At 50.7% G+C, this 14,309-nt stretch overlaps 1 protein-coding gene across 2 annotated transcripts in view; it reads left to right on the top strand.

Annotated features, from left to right (window-relative positions):
• The first annotated feature begins 7,370 nt into the window (after positions 1–7,370).
• The window catches only part of EVA1C (eva-1 homolog C), a 69,586-nt gene continuing 62,647 nt past the window's right edge, over positions 7,371–14,309 (top strand). The window contains exon 1 of one of the 2 annotated variants that reach the window (XM_080824697.1): positions 7,371–7,936. In XM_080824697.1, the coding sequence (XP_080680823.1) occupies positions 7,777–7,936 (160 nt within the window). In that variant the 5' untranslated portion in view covers positions 7,371–7,776. The remainder of the gene's footprint in view (positions 7,937–14,309) is intronic. The other variant, XM_080824698.1, reaches the window with a different exon arrangement.

The following is a 14,309-nucleotide window of genomic DNA, read 5'->3' as shown; positions in this document are numbered from 1 at the left end:
AGGGAAGTGGAAATGGAGGCTTAGTGCTTAACGTGTTTTTGAGGTTGACAAAGATCTGGAGGTGGATGGACGGGATGGTTGCAGAACCATACGGATGTACTGAAGACCAATCAGCTCTGTACTTAAAAATGGCTAGAATGGTAAATTTTACCTTATGCATATTAGACCACAATAAATAATCATTTTTTAAATTCCTGGGCTCCTGTCACCATTACTGACATAAGTTGAGATTCTCACCTACAGAGGGCGCCATGTGACAGATCCTTGTGGCATTTCCTCGCCTGGTGTGCAGGAGCTGGACTTCGGGAAGCTGTAGGGGTCTCCCTTCCCCGGCGCCTCTGCAACAGTCCTGGGCCCCCCAGCCGAGCGCTCCCCTTCCTGGGGTTTTTGCTGAAGGGTTTTTACCGCTGCTGGCCAAAGGGAAACCAACTGGGCATGTGCGTGGCCATTCCCTTTTCTTCTCTAGGGGAGAGACGAAGTCCCTAGAGAGGGTAAGGTAATGCGTACATACAACGGGCGGAATGTCACCCGGCCTTGAAGAAGAAGGAGACTCTGACACGTGCTACAACACGGATGAATCTTGAGGACGTTATGCTACGTGAAACGAGCCAGGCACAAAAGGACAGCTACTGGATGATCCCACCTACACGGGCACCTGAGGTAGTCAAACTCATACAGACAGGAGGTAGAATAGTGTTCGTGAGGTCCCGGAAGGAGGGGTGACTGGACAGCTCGTGTTTAATGGCGACAGAGTTTCAGTGTTGCAAGATGAAAAAGTTCTGGAGGTGGCGTCGGGTTTGGCTGCCATTTTGGAGGAAAGCCAGTGTCAAGAACTCGGGTGTATCACAGTGGGTTGGGGGGACAGGGACCATTCTGGGCAGAGAAAGAGGGGGAGGAGGTGAGCCAGCTCTGAGGAGACTGACGAAGTGGACCAGAGGTGGGGAGAAAAGGAGAATATTCAAAAACCAGGATGAGGGACGGTGTGCTGGCCAGTTCACAGGAAAAGGAAAACAAAATATGGTATTAAAACCCATTCCAGTGTCCCACGAGGGGACCAGGGCCACTGTCATTGAGATGGGTACGTTGGAAACTACCTTCATCCTTACCTAAGAAAGGAAAGCCTATTTGGTCACAGGGACAGTCCCAGTGGTTCAAATGGAAATCAAACACTGTCTTAGGCTTAATAAAAATAATATACTAACTCTCCCATAAAATGCCTATATTTATCTTCTCGGCTACCATCGATGAGGCTTCTACTCTGACTAGTCTTTCGGCTAGATTAGCTCTAAACGGCACCACTATCCACACACAAGCGCTGGGATTCGAACAGCGGTGCCTGAGCTCTGACCGCAGGACCCATACAACTAGCCATTGCCCTACGCTCTGCCAGCCCGCAGGGCAAGCTTGGTTTTCAGAGCTACGAGTGCTTCTTTCCAACATACCACGGAGCTTCCTTCCATCAGCACGCTCTCCTTTCTGATGGCAGACAGCTGGGTAGGAAGGTTCCCCGGGCCCCAGCAGGGAAGGGACGAGAAGACAAGAGGACGGAGAGGAAGGTAGGGGTCTCTGGAGCAGACTCGGGTCTCTCTCAGGCAGACCCAGCTCCCTGCAGTGTCTGCTGAAGGCAGTAGGGAGCAACCTTGGAGCTTCTGTGCGGACCCAGAACCTTCTATTCTTGAGACGGAAGCGTGGGCTCTCCTTCAGAAACAGCTCTGGGAATTTTCACCCTGGAATCGCCTGTGGATCAGAATTCACTCGTTCCCAGTGCTCCAAGAACCCCCAGAAGTTTGCTTGCATTGCATTCTTCTTTTAGAAAGAGAAAAATATGATTGGCATCGAAACGGACTGGTAGCCTAAACAGAAATGAATGAAACACTGCATTTGAGAAAACATCAAGGGAGCTCGAGGACTCATACAGATTTAGCCCAATTTCCTGAAATCCTGCATCTAATGTAAATAGGTTATGGGCTTTTGGAGCCCCAAACGGACTTTACAGCCCAAGCTTTTCATTTTGCATGTGCGGAAAATGAGGGCAGGGAGGTCAAATGCTTCTGCTTGTGGCAGAGTGAACACTATTGCCGTTGATGCCTTTGACCTTGGATGGACTGCCATACAGACATCAGTTGGCATATTCTTAAAGTCCTCCTTCCATAGGCTTCAGGGCCAACATCCGCCCCCCACAACCTTCCTAGTGCCTCCCCAGCCTTCAGTCCTCAGTGAGCAGGCTCTTTGCTTTTGATGTCGCTCTTTGGTGCCAGCTCTATAAACAAACCACCGTTTGTTGCTTTCTAAAAATAAGCCTTTTTAGCTCTGGACAACATTCGGCTTCACTCTCATGGGCTGAAAGGTTGGTTTCTTTGAGGCTGACAAACGGTGGCTTGTGTCTTCTGAGAATGGCTGCCGCCTGTCTTCGCTGAAAGGCCAGAACTTTACCTTGATGGCGTAGGAGACAGAGGTCAGGTGCAGGGCTGGAGTCCGAGCACGCAGCACAAAACACAGCCTCCGATATAGGATTGGCTCTGCGGAAAGGGAAGGAGCCAGGGTCTCAAAAAAGGTGAAGAAGAGGCATGTCCCTTAGAGCTGGAAAGAATGGACAGGATTGCATCAAAAGAGGACGGGGTAGGGGGGAAAAGCATGGGATTAACCATGTCCTGCAAAGGATGTCTCTTACACAGAATGGAGGTGGCCAGTATAGAGGCACTTCTCACACCGGTGTGCAAGGACCACACAATGGTGCCACCCCGCAGAAAGGAACACTTTTACTCCATACCAGCATCCATCCCGGATTTCTGTGTCTTCGCTGTTTAAGAAAGCTTCAGATTCTGCCCCAAATGATGTGCAGGGGTTTGTGTGGTCAGTTTCCATGTCTGAGATCTAGAGACAATCGTAGCATCACAGCCAGCTTCACGGGGACATGACCTTTGCCGTTGCTCCAGACCACATGCTCAAAGAGCCCACACTTGGCTCACAGGCTCTGCTGTCGCTCTCTTGAAATTCTTCATAATTCTTGGAAAAGAAACCTCAAGTTTTCATGTTGCACTAGGCCAGCGAGAATGATGTAGCTGGATCCTAGGTAGTACCTGTCTCAAAGGGCCGCCGTGAGAAGTGACATTTCAGGAGCCCTCTTGCCGGGCTTGGTGGGAAAGGTCATTTCTCTTCTGGACCCCACACTTCCAAGTCCCTTTGGGTCCCCACCAAATGGAAACCACTTACTGCCTATGCCCTCATTCCCCTCTCTCTAAATATTATAGTCAAACACCTCAACTCTGGGGTACCATAAAAACTCTATGGACAGGAAATGACCTAAAGGAAATGAATACTACATTATAAATTTTCTGAAGTTGTAAAAACCTATAGAATTTGCCATTTTAAGGGTACAATTCAGTGGTGTTAATTACATTCACCATGTTGGGCAACCATTTCCACTATCTATTTCCAGAACTTTTTCATTACCCCAAACAACAGCTCTGGACCCATTAGGCACTAATTCTCCATTCTCCCATCTTTTAGTAACCTCCAATTCACTTTCTGTCTCCATGAATTTGCCTTTTCTAGATAGTTCATGTAAGTGGACTCACATGTGTTTATCATCTTGTGTCTGGCTTGTCTCACCTCGTATAATGTTTGGAGGAATCAGAAATCATTCCTTTTTCTGGCTGAATACTAGTCCACATTTTGTTCATCTACTCATCTGACAATGGGTACTGGGGTTGCTTCTGCCCTTGGGCTATTGTGAATAATGTTGCAGAATATATTGTCTTACAAGTATCTGTTTGAGTCCTTGCTTTCACTTCTCTTGGGTATAAAATCCTGGACCCACATTTGACCCCTCCAGTCCAGTGACACTCAGCGGCCAAGCCAATCTTTTACCAACACACACCTGATCACCTCACTCATCTGCTAACAACCTTTGGGTGGCTTAGGATAAAGATAGGAATGCTCCCAAGGACTTAGGGTAAGGATGGAAGTGCTCACCGAAGTCTCTGGATCCCTGAGCTCTGGCTCCAACCTCTCCACATCACCATGCCCCGCCCTTTGATTTCTGCCCTGTCTGCTCTAGACTTCTCTCCATTCTTCCACGGAACTATGCTCCTTTTGGGTTTCACACAGCTGGTCTCCCTTCCTTCGCTCCTTTCTTCCCTCTCCCCCTTCCCTCCCTCCCTTTTTTATTTTAAGTAGGCTCCAAAGCAGGGCTTGAACTCACGACCCTGAGATGGAGACCTGAGCTGAGATCAAGAGTCAGATGCTTAACCGACTGAGCCACCCAGGTGCCCCACAGGTCCCTTTCTCTACAATGTTCACCCTCCCAAACACCTAGGTTTGGCTAGTTTTTTCTTGGCAAACTGTTCCCATCTTTCCTATCCATCTTGCCTTAAAAATAAAACAAAATAGCAAATGAACAAACTAAAAATCAGAAACAGACTCATAAATACAGAGAACAAATTCATGGTGGCCAGAAGGGAGGGGTCTGAGAGGATGAAGGAAGTAGGTGAAGGGGATTAAAAGGTACAAACTTGGGATGACTGGGTGGCTCAGTCAGTAGGGTGTCTGCCTTCAGCTCAGGTCATGATCCCAGGAACCTGGGATGGAGTCCCACAGTGGGCTCCTTGCTCAGCGGGGAGCCTGCTTCTCCCTCTGTCTGCTGCTCCCCCCTGCTTGTGTGTGCTTTCTCTCTCTGACAAATAAATAAATAAAATCTTTTCTTTAAAGATTTTATTTATTTATAAATACAGACAGAGACAAGTAGGCAGAGGCAGGCAAAGGTGGGGGGGAGGCAGGCTCCCTGCTGAGCAGAGAGCCCAATGCGGGGCTTGATCCCAGGACCCTGAGATCATGACCTGAGCTGAAGGCAGAGGCTTAACCCACTGAGCCACCCAGGTGCCCCTAAATAAAATCTTTTAAAAAATAAATAAAAGGTACAGACTTCCAGTTATAAAATAAATCAGTCATGGACATGAAAAGGACAGTATGGGGAATATAGTCAATAATACTGTGACAACATATGGTGACAGGTGGGACTATATTTATTGTGACAAGCATTTTTTAATACAGAGAATTGTCCCATCACTATGTAGTGTACCTGAAACTAACAAAACATAGTAAGTCAACTATATGCCAATAAAACATTTTTTACTATCACTCAGCTCCCCCTCTCTTCTGTTCTGTGTCCCCTTCTAGTTTATGATTCTCCAGTCACTGTCTGTCTGTATTAATGACTAATATTTTTTTAAAGATTTTATTTATTTGACAGAGAGAGACAGCGAGAGAGAGAGAGAACACAAGCAAGGGGAGAGGGAGAGAGAGAAGCAGGCTTCCCGCCGAGCAGGGAGCCGGATGCGGGGCTCAATCCCAGGACCCTGGGATCATGACATGAGCTGGAAGCAGAGGCTTAATGACTGAGCCACCCAGGTGCTCAATAATGACTAATATTGACCAAGCGTTTACCAGCTTCAGACCCTGTCTTACCCAGCTCACGTGTACTAACTAATTAAAGGGTCACAAGCCTGAGACTTTACAGAGAAGGAAACCATGGGTGTGCATGGTCAGCAACAGAGCCCACACTGGTGCCTGGAAACAAGTTTATGCCTACACCCCCAGCCCTGTGGGAAACAAGTTTATGCCTACACCCCCAGCCCTGTGGGAGCCAGGTTCCCTGACTGCACCAGCCCCCACATCCCCTAGCACTCACCAATTCATGCCGAAACCACACAAGTGAGTGGCTGGGACTCCAGCTACATTACTTACTTACTCAGTGACTCCTAGTGCTAGGCATCCTTACCTACCTTCCCAGCCTCAGTTTCCCCAACCTAGAAAGTGCATACTAATACTTATGTCAAAAAGTTATTGAGGAGGTTGAGGGCTTTTTTTTTTAAATGAAAAAAATTAATATTCTCCACACTCAACATGGAGCGGGAACTCACAACCTGGAGATCAAGAGTTGCACGTTCTACCAACTGAGCCGGCCAGGCGCCCAGAAAAGGTCGAGTATTTTTTTTTTTTTAAGATTTTATTTATTTATTTGACAGAGAGAGATCACAAGTAGGCAGAGAGGCAGGCAGAGAGAGAGGGAAGCAGGCTCCCTGCTGAGCAGAGAGCCCGATGCGGGGCTTGATCCCAGGACCCTCAGATCATGACCTGAGCCCAAGGCAGAGGCTTAACCCACTGAGCCACCCGAGCGCCCCAAAGTTTGAGTATTTTAACACAGATTTTAAATTCGCTGTGCCCGGTAGAATGGGTCCCACTGAACAAAGACTGGGTTTTAGCCCTTGCCACCCCACCTGCAGACCGAGACGAAGGGGCCAGAAATACCAGTTCCTCCGACGGAGCGCCTGCTGGAGCACTGTGGGGTTCCAAGTGATCCGGCCCTCCTGGATCCTTGCGGCGCATCTCCTAGAGGCTCCCACAGGTAGCTCTGCGCGTCCCGGCTTTCTGTCCCCAGGCCTCCCGGCCGCCGCACTGTGCGGCGCTGACAGTGCCGTTGGGAGCCGGCGGGGGCAGTGCGCCTGGTCCCGCCCTTGGGCCTCATTATCTACGTTTCCGCGTCAGGCCCGCCGAGAACTTGGCAGGGCCTCCCCGCGGTGTTCGGGAACACTTTGTGCCGAGCGCCCGCCGGCCCAGCCCTCCTCCCTGCCGCCGGCGCCGCCCGGCCGGGACGCTCGCTCAGTCCGCGGGGTTTGGGTCGCTGGGGGCCTCAGGTTCCCGCACCCCGAGCTCAGCCACGAGCCCCCACGCGCTCCCACGCATTTGTCCTCTGTATCCCCGAGCCCCGGCCACGTAGTCCGCTCCTCGCCCACCGGCTGGGCCTAGGTCACACCGCGCGTAATGGAGAGGTTTGGAAAGATGCGGTGGCCCATTTTAAAACAAAGCCCAATTATTAGCGCTCGGTGCTATTTATGCCGGGCCAGTGTCAAATCCTCCGAGCGCTGCGGACAACCAGTACCCAAAGGAAACGCAGTCGGAGCAAGAAGAAAGAAACCGGCCCTGGAGCCATCTGACCCGCTTTGAAACCCCCCTCCCCGAACCCTTCTCCTTTCTCTCCTGGCTGCGTTAGCTTGGGCAAAGCTCGGGGCCTCGGTCTCTTCCTCCGTGAAATGGGGATAACTGCGTGCTTGGTGATTCTACACGAGGAGCGACACGGGTCGCAGGGACGTCAGTGCTGGGGTCCTACACCTCCAGGACCCCACCTTCCCACGGCCCCTGCCTCCGCCCGGCCCCGGGGACTCTTGGGCTCAACGCGCGGCGCTGGCTCCAAAGTGCGTCACGGGCACCGGCCGCGCTCCTCCCGCAGCCAGGGCGAGGCTGGCGCCGGGCCAGCGCGGGCCGGGCCAGGGGTGCCGGGCGGTCTTCGGGGCGGGGACCCAGGCGTGAAAGGCGCTCAAGTTGCGCGGTCCTTGGTGCGCTGTTGGGGGCGCCCTCCGCGGCGGGCAGCTCGCCAGGGACGGGCCCCCGCAGCCGCCGGGCGCGCGAAGGCTGCACTTTCCCTTCGGCCCCCCCTCGTTTCCTGCCGCGGGGAGGCAGCGGAGATTTCCTCTCGGGGAAACTACGCGGATCCTTCCCGGGGCTCCTCGCCCCGCCCCACTTCTCAGCCCCCTCCCCTTTGCTGGGGAGCTGGGGCTGGCCTGCGCTGGGAACAGGCTCTGGCAGCCTGAGCCGGGAGGTGGCGGGGGGCCGCGGAGCCGCAGGCCAACGACTCGCCCCGCCATGTGACGCTGCCCTCTGCCCAGGGACCCCCATCGCGCCCCGGGCCCGCGCCCGCGCTAGGTCGCGCCGGGCACCATGCTTCTGCCTGGACGCGCGCGCCCATCGCCCGCGCCGCAGCCCGCGCAGCATCCTGGACCCCGTAGGCAGGTAGAACCTCCCGGGCAGCTCCTCCGCCTCTTCTACTGCACTGTCCTGGTCTGTTCCAAAGAGATCGCAGCGCTCACGGACTTCTCCGGTAAGAAGCAACCTCCCTCGCCCTGCGCCCCCGGCGCCACAGTGCGCCCAGGTGAGCCCTCGCCTGGGGGCAGCAGCCCGAGGCGGCACAGCCGGGTTGGATTGACGTTGAGGCACGCTTATAGCCAGTCTTCTTGCCTGGTGTGAGCCTTTGACATAGAGGTGGCTGCGTGTGGAGTGATGGCACAGGAGGTCCTCCCCTCGCCAAGGAAGGGTGGGTAACCTATTGGGAGTTTCTCGCCCTGCTGTTTACCTCCTCAATTTCCCATCATCGGCTCCTGGCATCAGGGACCCGACTCTGACGGATACGTGTCCCCTGGAGGCTCCTAAGCCCTGAGCCGCGCCCAGCGCTGTACATTACACGTGCTGGTCCGCGGAGTTGCACTTGGTTTGCCACGCGCATGGCCCGGGTGCGCCCCAGTCAGCCTCCCGGGTGCCCATGTATGGAGACTAGCCCGGGGGACGTCTGACCTGAAGTCTGCGCCGGCAGGCAGGGAGGGAAGCCGGCCGGCAGGTCCGTGTGCCAGATGAGCAGAAGTTTGCAGAACCGAGACTGGGGCGTGGGGGAGGGTCTTGACTTTACCGCCAAAAGGTACCAGCGCCCCCTTCCCCCTCCAGTCCCAGTCTCCTTTACATAAAATAATGACTCCCTCCTCCCAGTAAACGGTGAGGCTTTTCTTCCGGGAGGGAGACTCACACCAAAGCTCCCGTAGCTGATCTCAGTTCTGGGGTAGTAGGTGTGGCTCCACGAAGTTTCTGGGTTGATGATGGCTGGAGGAGCCACATTCTTGTTTTACGGCTGCACTTGCTTAACAGACCTGGGTCTCCCTCTGGTGAAGTTGGAGGCCTTCACCCTTTCCCAGCCCCTGCCCAGCCCAGGGGGCAACTTTGAACCCCACTCTCCCCCTTCGTCAGGGATCTTCTGCCAAGTCCGAGCTTCTGCGGGCAGGGTCCTTTGCAATCTAATCATGGTAAATGGAGTCACTTCTCCCCCTGCTCTGCAGTAGACTGGTACGTGGCAGAGAACACTGGCAAACCAGGAGCTGAGCTGGGTTTCTAGTTTACTTACAGAGAATGTCATTGTTAGCTGAGAGCCCTTAGGTCAGAGGTTCTTTGCTTTGAATATTTAATATCAAGGCAGTGTTTCTACCTAGCAAAGGGAGCCAAGATATGCCTATTTGGCAAGCAAACCGCGGTCCTTAAAATTGAACACTGTGGGGTCAGAATGCTGCAGTAAATGTCTTAGGGAAATGCTTTTCAAGTGCTATTGACTTTTCTTTCTTTCTTTCTTTTTCTTTCTTTCTTTCTTTTTTTTTTTTTTTTTTTTTTGGTAACAGAACTTTCTTGGCTGATAGAAGAGTTCCGTATTTGCTGATTTAAGCTATGGAAAGCAGTTCTGAATCTGCCACCCTCTAGCTCTGAATATTGTGGAGAAAGCATTGAAAGCTGACAAACGTTTTTTCTTTTTTTTTTTTTTTCCGGTGACATCACTGCAACTGAACAAATATTGCTTTAGGTAAATTGCGATGTAACCATTAGATTGTTTTCACAGATTATAGACACTCGGAGTTTGTTTCTTTAGTGAAACAGTTGCAGTGTTTGCTGCCGTCTGTAGGTTACCACCCAAGTTTGGAATTGTCTGTATGTAGTGACTGTTCTAGAAGGCGTGTTGGAGCTATCCAACAGGGATGCCACATCCTAAGGGAAATGGATATTTTGATACATGTTCTTCTAAATGACAGTAAATGATAAAAAGAGGTATTTCCTTCTGCTTTCAGTGTGAACCTGAATTCCAGGGTTTAAAACTCCCTGTGCCGCTGGGAAATGGTGATTTGGCCAAGTTGTCCACAAGCAGCCTCCATTTTAACTCTGATCAGTCTTGCTCTCCAGGGATCTGAGGGCTGGAGAGAGAGTGTCAGGGAGCCTTTTAGGGAGAAGAAAGAAAAAAAAATTACATCCTCCCAAAGCACAGACACGTTCAGGTTTAAATCTTTTTTTTTTTTTTTTAAAGATTTCACTTATTCATTTGACAGACAGAGATTACAAGTAGACAGAGAGGCAGGCAGAGAGAGAGGGAAGCAGGCTCCCTGCTGAGCAGAGAGCCCGATGCGGGACTCGATCCCAGGACCCTGAGATCATGACCTGAGCCGATGGCAGCGGCTTAACCCACTGAGCCACCCAGGCGCCCCTCAGGTTTAAATCTAAATTCTATATTGTGTGGCATAGGGGAAACATTAGAGAAGGCTCAGAGAGAAAGATAGAGTCTTTCGAAGTTGATTGGTTGGACTCAAAACCTTTAAGGACTCCCTAACTCCGTGATATACAGCATTGAGAAAAATTCCCAAGCTCCAGAGGTGACCATCTGAGGGTTCATTCGACTGCTTTAGTCAAAGCAGTGGACACCCATCATGTGATTCCAAAACCCCCCCTCCGCCACACTGGGGGCCTCAAACCTTGATGTCTGCTTTCCTGGGAACAGGTGGTCCTGCTCTTTTTTTATGAACTGGGAGGCATTAGAAACCAGAGGTCTGTAAGGAGATAGTGCCCCCCGTGTCCCCACAGAGCCTTACACAGCGCTGGGGAGCAGCCTCTGACAATGCAGATAGTACTTGTTTCTCTAAACAAGGGAAACATCAAAAACTGAAGCTGAGGGTGGGGGGGGGACTTGGGAGCCCTTTGCCCTGGGAAGAAGGGATGGAGGAAGGACGGTGTTTCCACATGAAAGAAAGTACCAGAATGTCAGGGGTCCCAGCCATTGTGTGTACAGTATAGGGCCTCCCAGATTAACAGAGCAGAGTTTTGGAAAGTTACTTAAGCCTTTCTCTTCTTTGCAGCTCTTCCTTGAGCCTTTTCCTGGGGCTGTCAGCTGGTGTAGTTTTCCTGGGTCATTGATTTTTTTTTTTTTTTTCTTTGAGGATTCCAGCATCAGATCTCACTCTTAATAAGCCAGGGGCTGCATCGTGGCCTCCTCCTCCCCCTCCATGCTCGTGACTTGTGCTAATCACCTCCAAGCCTGCTGGGAAAAAGGCTTCCCAAACACCCCTTTCCCTCTCTTCCCTGGAGATACTGAGATGCTGCCAGCAGTCACTGGAAGGCTATCATCGCTGCATTAAAAACATATCCCAGGAAGACAAGAACAGTTCATGCAAAACCAGTGCCTATGATCCTTAATCCCGTACTCAAACACACTCAGCTTTCAAATGTTTTCCTCCTTGGGATGGAGTTCTGTTTTTTTGACTTCATTCTCAAATCGGGGATTTGGCCAGAGAGGTCCAAACTGATCATTGAATTTTTTTTTTTTTTCAAACAGAAGTGTAATGTCAGCGTCATCTTTGTTCAAAGAATAAGGCAGGGATGAGGGCTGAGAGGAGGGAGGGATGCCATCTTGGTTTCTGGCCATAGAAAGCGAAGGATCTTCCACATTTTGTCCTGCTTTGAAAAGCAATGTTCCAGTGTGTCTCTCAAACTTATTTTGCTGAGTTCGGTTTCTCAGGTCTTGTTCATTTTTTTTTTTTCTTGGTGATTTTTCTCCCCATGTCTCTCTGCTGAAGGCCAGCAGCGTCATCTCTTGTCTCCTTGTGTACCCCCTTTCTTTCTTTTCTTTCTTCTCAAAGAAGTTCAGAGAGATTGATGGGCTTGTTGAGAGGGGTGGAGAGGGGTGGAGGGAGGGAAGGGGTGGGGAATTGTTCTAGTTCCCACTCGGAGTCCTGGAAAACTCTACACTTTTGACAGAGTAGGCGTGAGCCTATGTCCACACATTTGGTTTCACCCTGGGGCACATCATGGTGAATGTGGGAAGCAGAAGGGAAGGGAGATGAGACACAAGGAGAGCGAGGCAGCCTTGAAGCCTACCTTGTACCAAACTGTCCCCAGACCTTGAAGACAGAAGGGGTTGTCTGGGCCTATGTCCTGCTCCTTCCCCAAGCAAACCAGTAACCCAAGCCAGTAAGAAGTGGTATTTGTTACCAGATCATTTGCAGCCCAGCAAATAAACCCAATCCTAGCTCCTTATTTCACTGGCCAAGAATTTTGGAATGTAGAAAAATGGTAAGTCAATCGCTCTTGAAGCCTCAGGGGTGGGAACCAGGTCCTGATGGAGGGGGCACGGTTGTTCATTTAGGAGAGAACGAACCTTCCCATTCTGCTCAGATAAGCAGTGGCTCTCCACCCTGGCAGCACAGGAGCATGGCTTCAGTCTGAACGAATGTGGGGACGCTCAAGCAGCACCCCGGGGCTTCTCGCGTAACCAGTTTGCGGGGGGAGCCATGCACTGGCATCATTTTGAAAGCTCCCAGGCAACTCAGGGCAGCCAGAGTTGAGAACCACTGCTCTTGTGTTCAGACGGCAGGACTACCTCCCACGTGCGTGGGTTCATTCAGGGTGCGCAGGCGTGACTGGGTGTCCCTCCACCCCTCCCCCAAGGCTCCCCACCAGGGAGACTGGGACTGTATTTTCCCAGCCACCCATTTGTCTCTGCACCCCAGCACACACATACAGAGTTCAGCGTTTGCTCGTGCCTTAGTCACATCCCCCTTTTATTCAGGGACTGTCTTTACTTGTCACAGATTTTTATGGGATGAAAAGCCGGCTCATAACCAAAGAAAAACAAGCCCAATGTCTGAAGGGGTTGCCCAACTGTCACAGAAGAAGAGAGATGAAGAGAGGCATCTGAAACTGCTAGTCCGTTTCCATGGGAAGTAACTGCATTTGAAAAGTGTTCTGCTGGCTCTTTCCGTAGCAGGGAAGAGGAGTCTGGGCTTGCGAGTGACTCCGTTATTGATGGCTCTGCTCTCCCAGGCACTTTATTGGAAAGGGCAGCCTAGCAGCAGTTTCGGGGAAGGGACAGAAAGGCAGAGAGTAAAAGTTAATTGAACACTGTGTTATCTGACTTCCAACTCATAGCAGCCCCACGAAGTCAGCATTAGCCTCATCTTCCAGATGAGAACCAAGCCCCAGAGGGGTTAGCTGACTTGCCCAAGACCACCTGGCTGGGACGCAGAGCAGGGGCAGACTCTGACATGAGCCTGGGGGAGGGGGTGGCTTGGCCTGTGTGGGTGCTGGGTGGGGAGCAAGCCGGGGAGGGGGGAAGGTGTTACAATCTGCCTAAACTTTCTAGATAGTTCACGGAGTGATCACAGCTGCATCAGATGCCCACTGAGTAGACTGACCTTGCCCCATTCTGCCCTTCAGTACCTTTTCCACCCCGTCCATCCAAAGTGGCTGCTCATGGGAGGCAATCCAGCGGATGTAGGAGGAAAATGTTAGAATTTCCATTCATTCATACTGGTTTCTTTTCAGTCTTAAAAAAAAAAGTCATATTTGTCTTAAAATTAACATAAAAATCCACAGTTGAACAGTACACGGTTTGTACATATAATTGGAAATGTATTCCCAAAATGTTTCTGCTAATGGTGTTCATGATATTAAGGATTTGGAGGACACTGGTCTGGGGCACCCTGTTGACATCTTTAAAATTCTTGAAAAGGCGCCACTTTGGGGGTAATATGCCTTCCCATTACCCATCCCTACTCCCTATCTTGCTGCTTATCCCAGCTCCACACCTGCTAGTAAAATTGAGAGGCAGGATTTGAACCAACTAACTGGTTTCCAAAATCCATACGCTTGTCATTTGTGCTAAGTAATGGACCTAGAAGCTAGAGGTGAGGGCTTTCTGAAGTTTTATTATACAAGTCATTATTCTAATGAGGCTGGTGTGTTTTTATCATTCTGGAAGGAAACAGCTTTTCGTAGTAATACAAATCCTGCAATCACCAAGATTTTAGTATTTGGTCACCAGGATTTAGAAGGACTATCTCAGAAGGGAAGGGTGGCTGACCAAGTGACTCTAGTCTGTTCTCTGAGTCTCTCCTCCTCCCTGGGGTACCCTAATTCTGCAACCCATTAGCTGACCCCAATGTGTGCACCATCTCATTTAAGACTCTGGTCCAGCTGGGTGTGGCTTGCCTTAGCACAAGTGAGAGAAGTTGGTGAGTTGAAAATTCTATTAGTGTATCAAGCACATTACAGCACCATGTGCCAGGCACTGTTCTGAGAACTTTATGTTTATTATCTCATTTAGTCCTCACCACCTATGAAATGGATGCTATAATAACATATTGAAGAAACTGATGCAAAGGGAAGTGAAATAATTTAGGGAGACTTGAACCCAGGCAGCTCCTCTGATACAAAAACAAATACAGTAGTTTAAAGCCATGCCATTTCTGTAATATTTCTCCTAATCCACCAGACCCAAGTTTTCCCCAGGATATGTGGAAAATACCTATAAAGGTATTGTCCACGCCACACCCTGTCTAAAGGTATTACTATATAGTCCCAAGGAACTGAATACAGAACAAGATCTGTAATCCATTTCT

This window comes from Martes martes, assembly GCF_963455335.1.
Source record: "Martes martes genome assembly, chromosome: 1".
NCBI classification, from domain to species: Eukaryota; Metazoa; Chordata; class Mammalia; order Carnivora; family Mustelidae; genus Martes; species Martes martes.
This window is presented reverse-complemented; position numbering and strand designations above follow the sequence as displayed.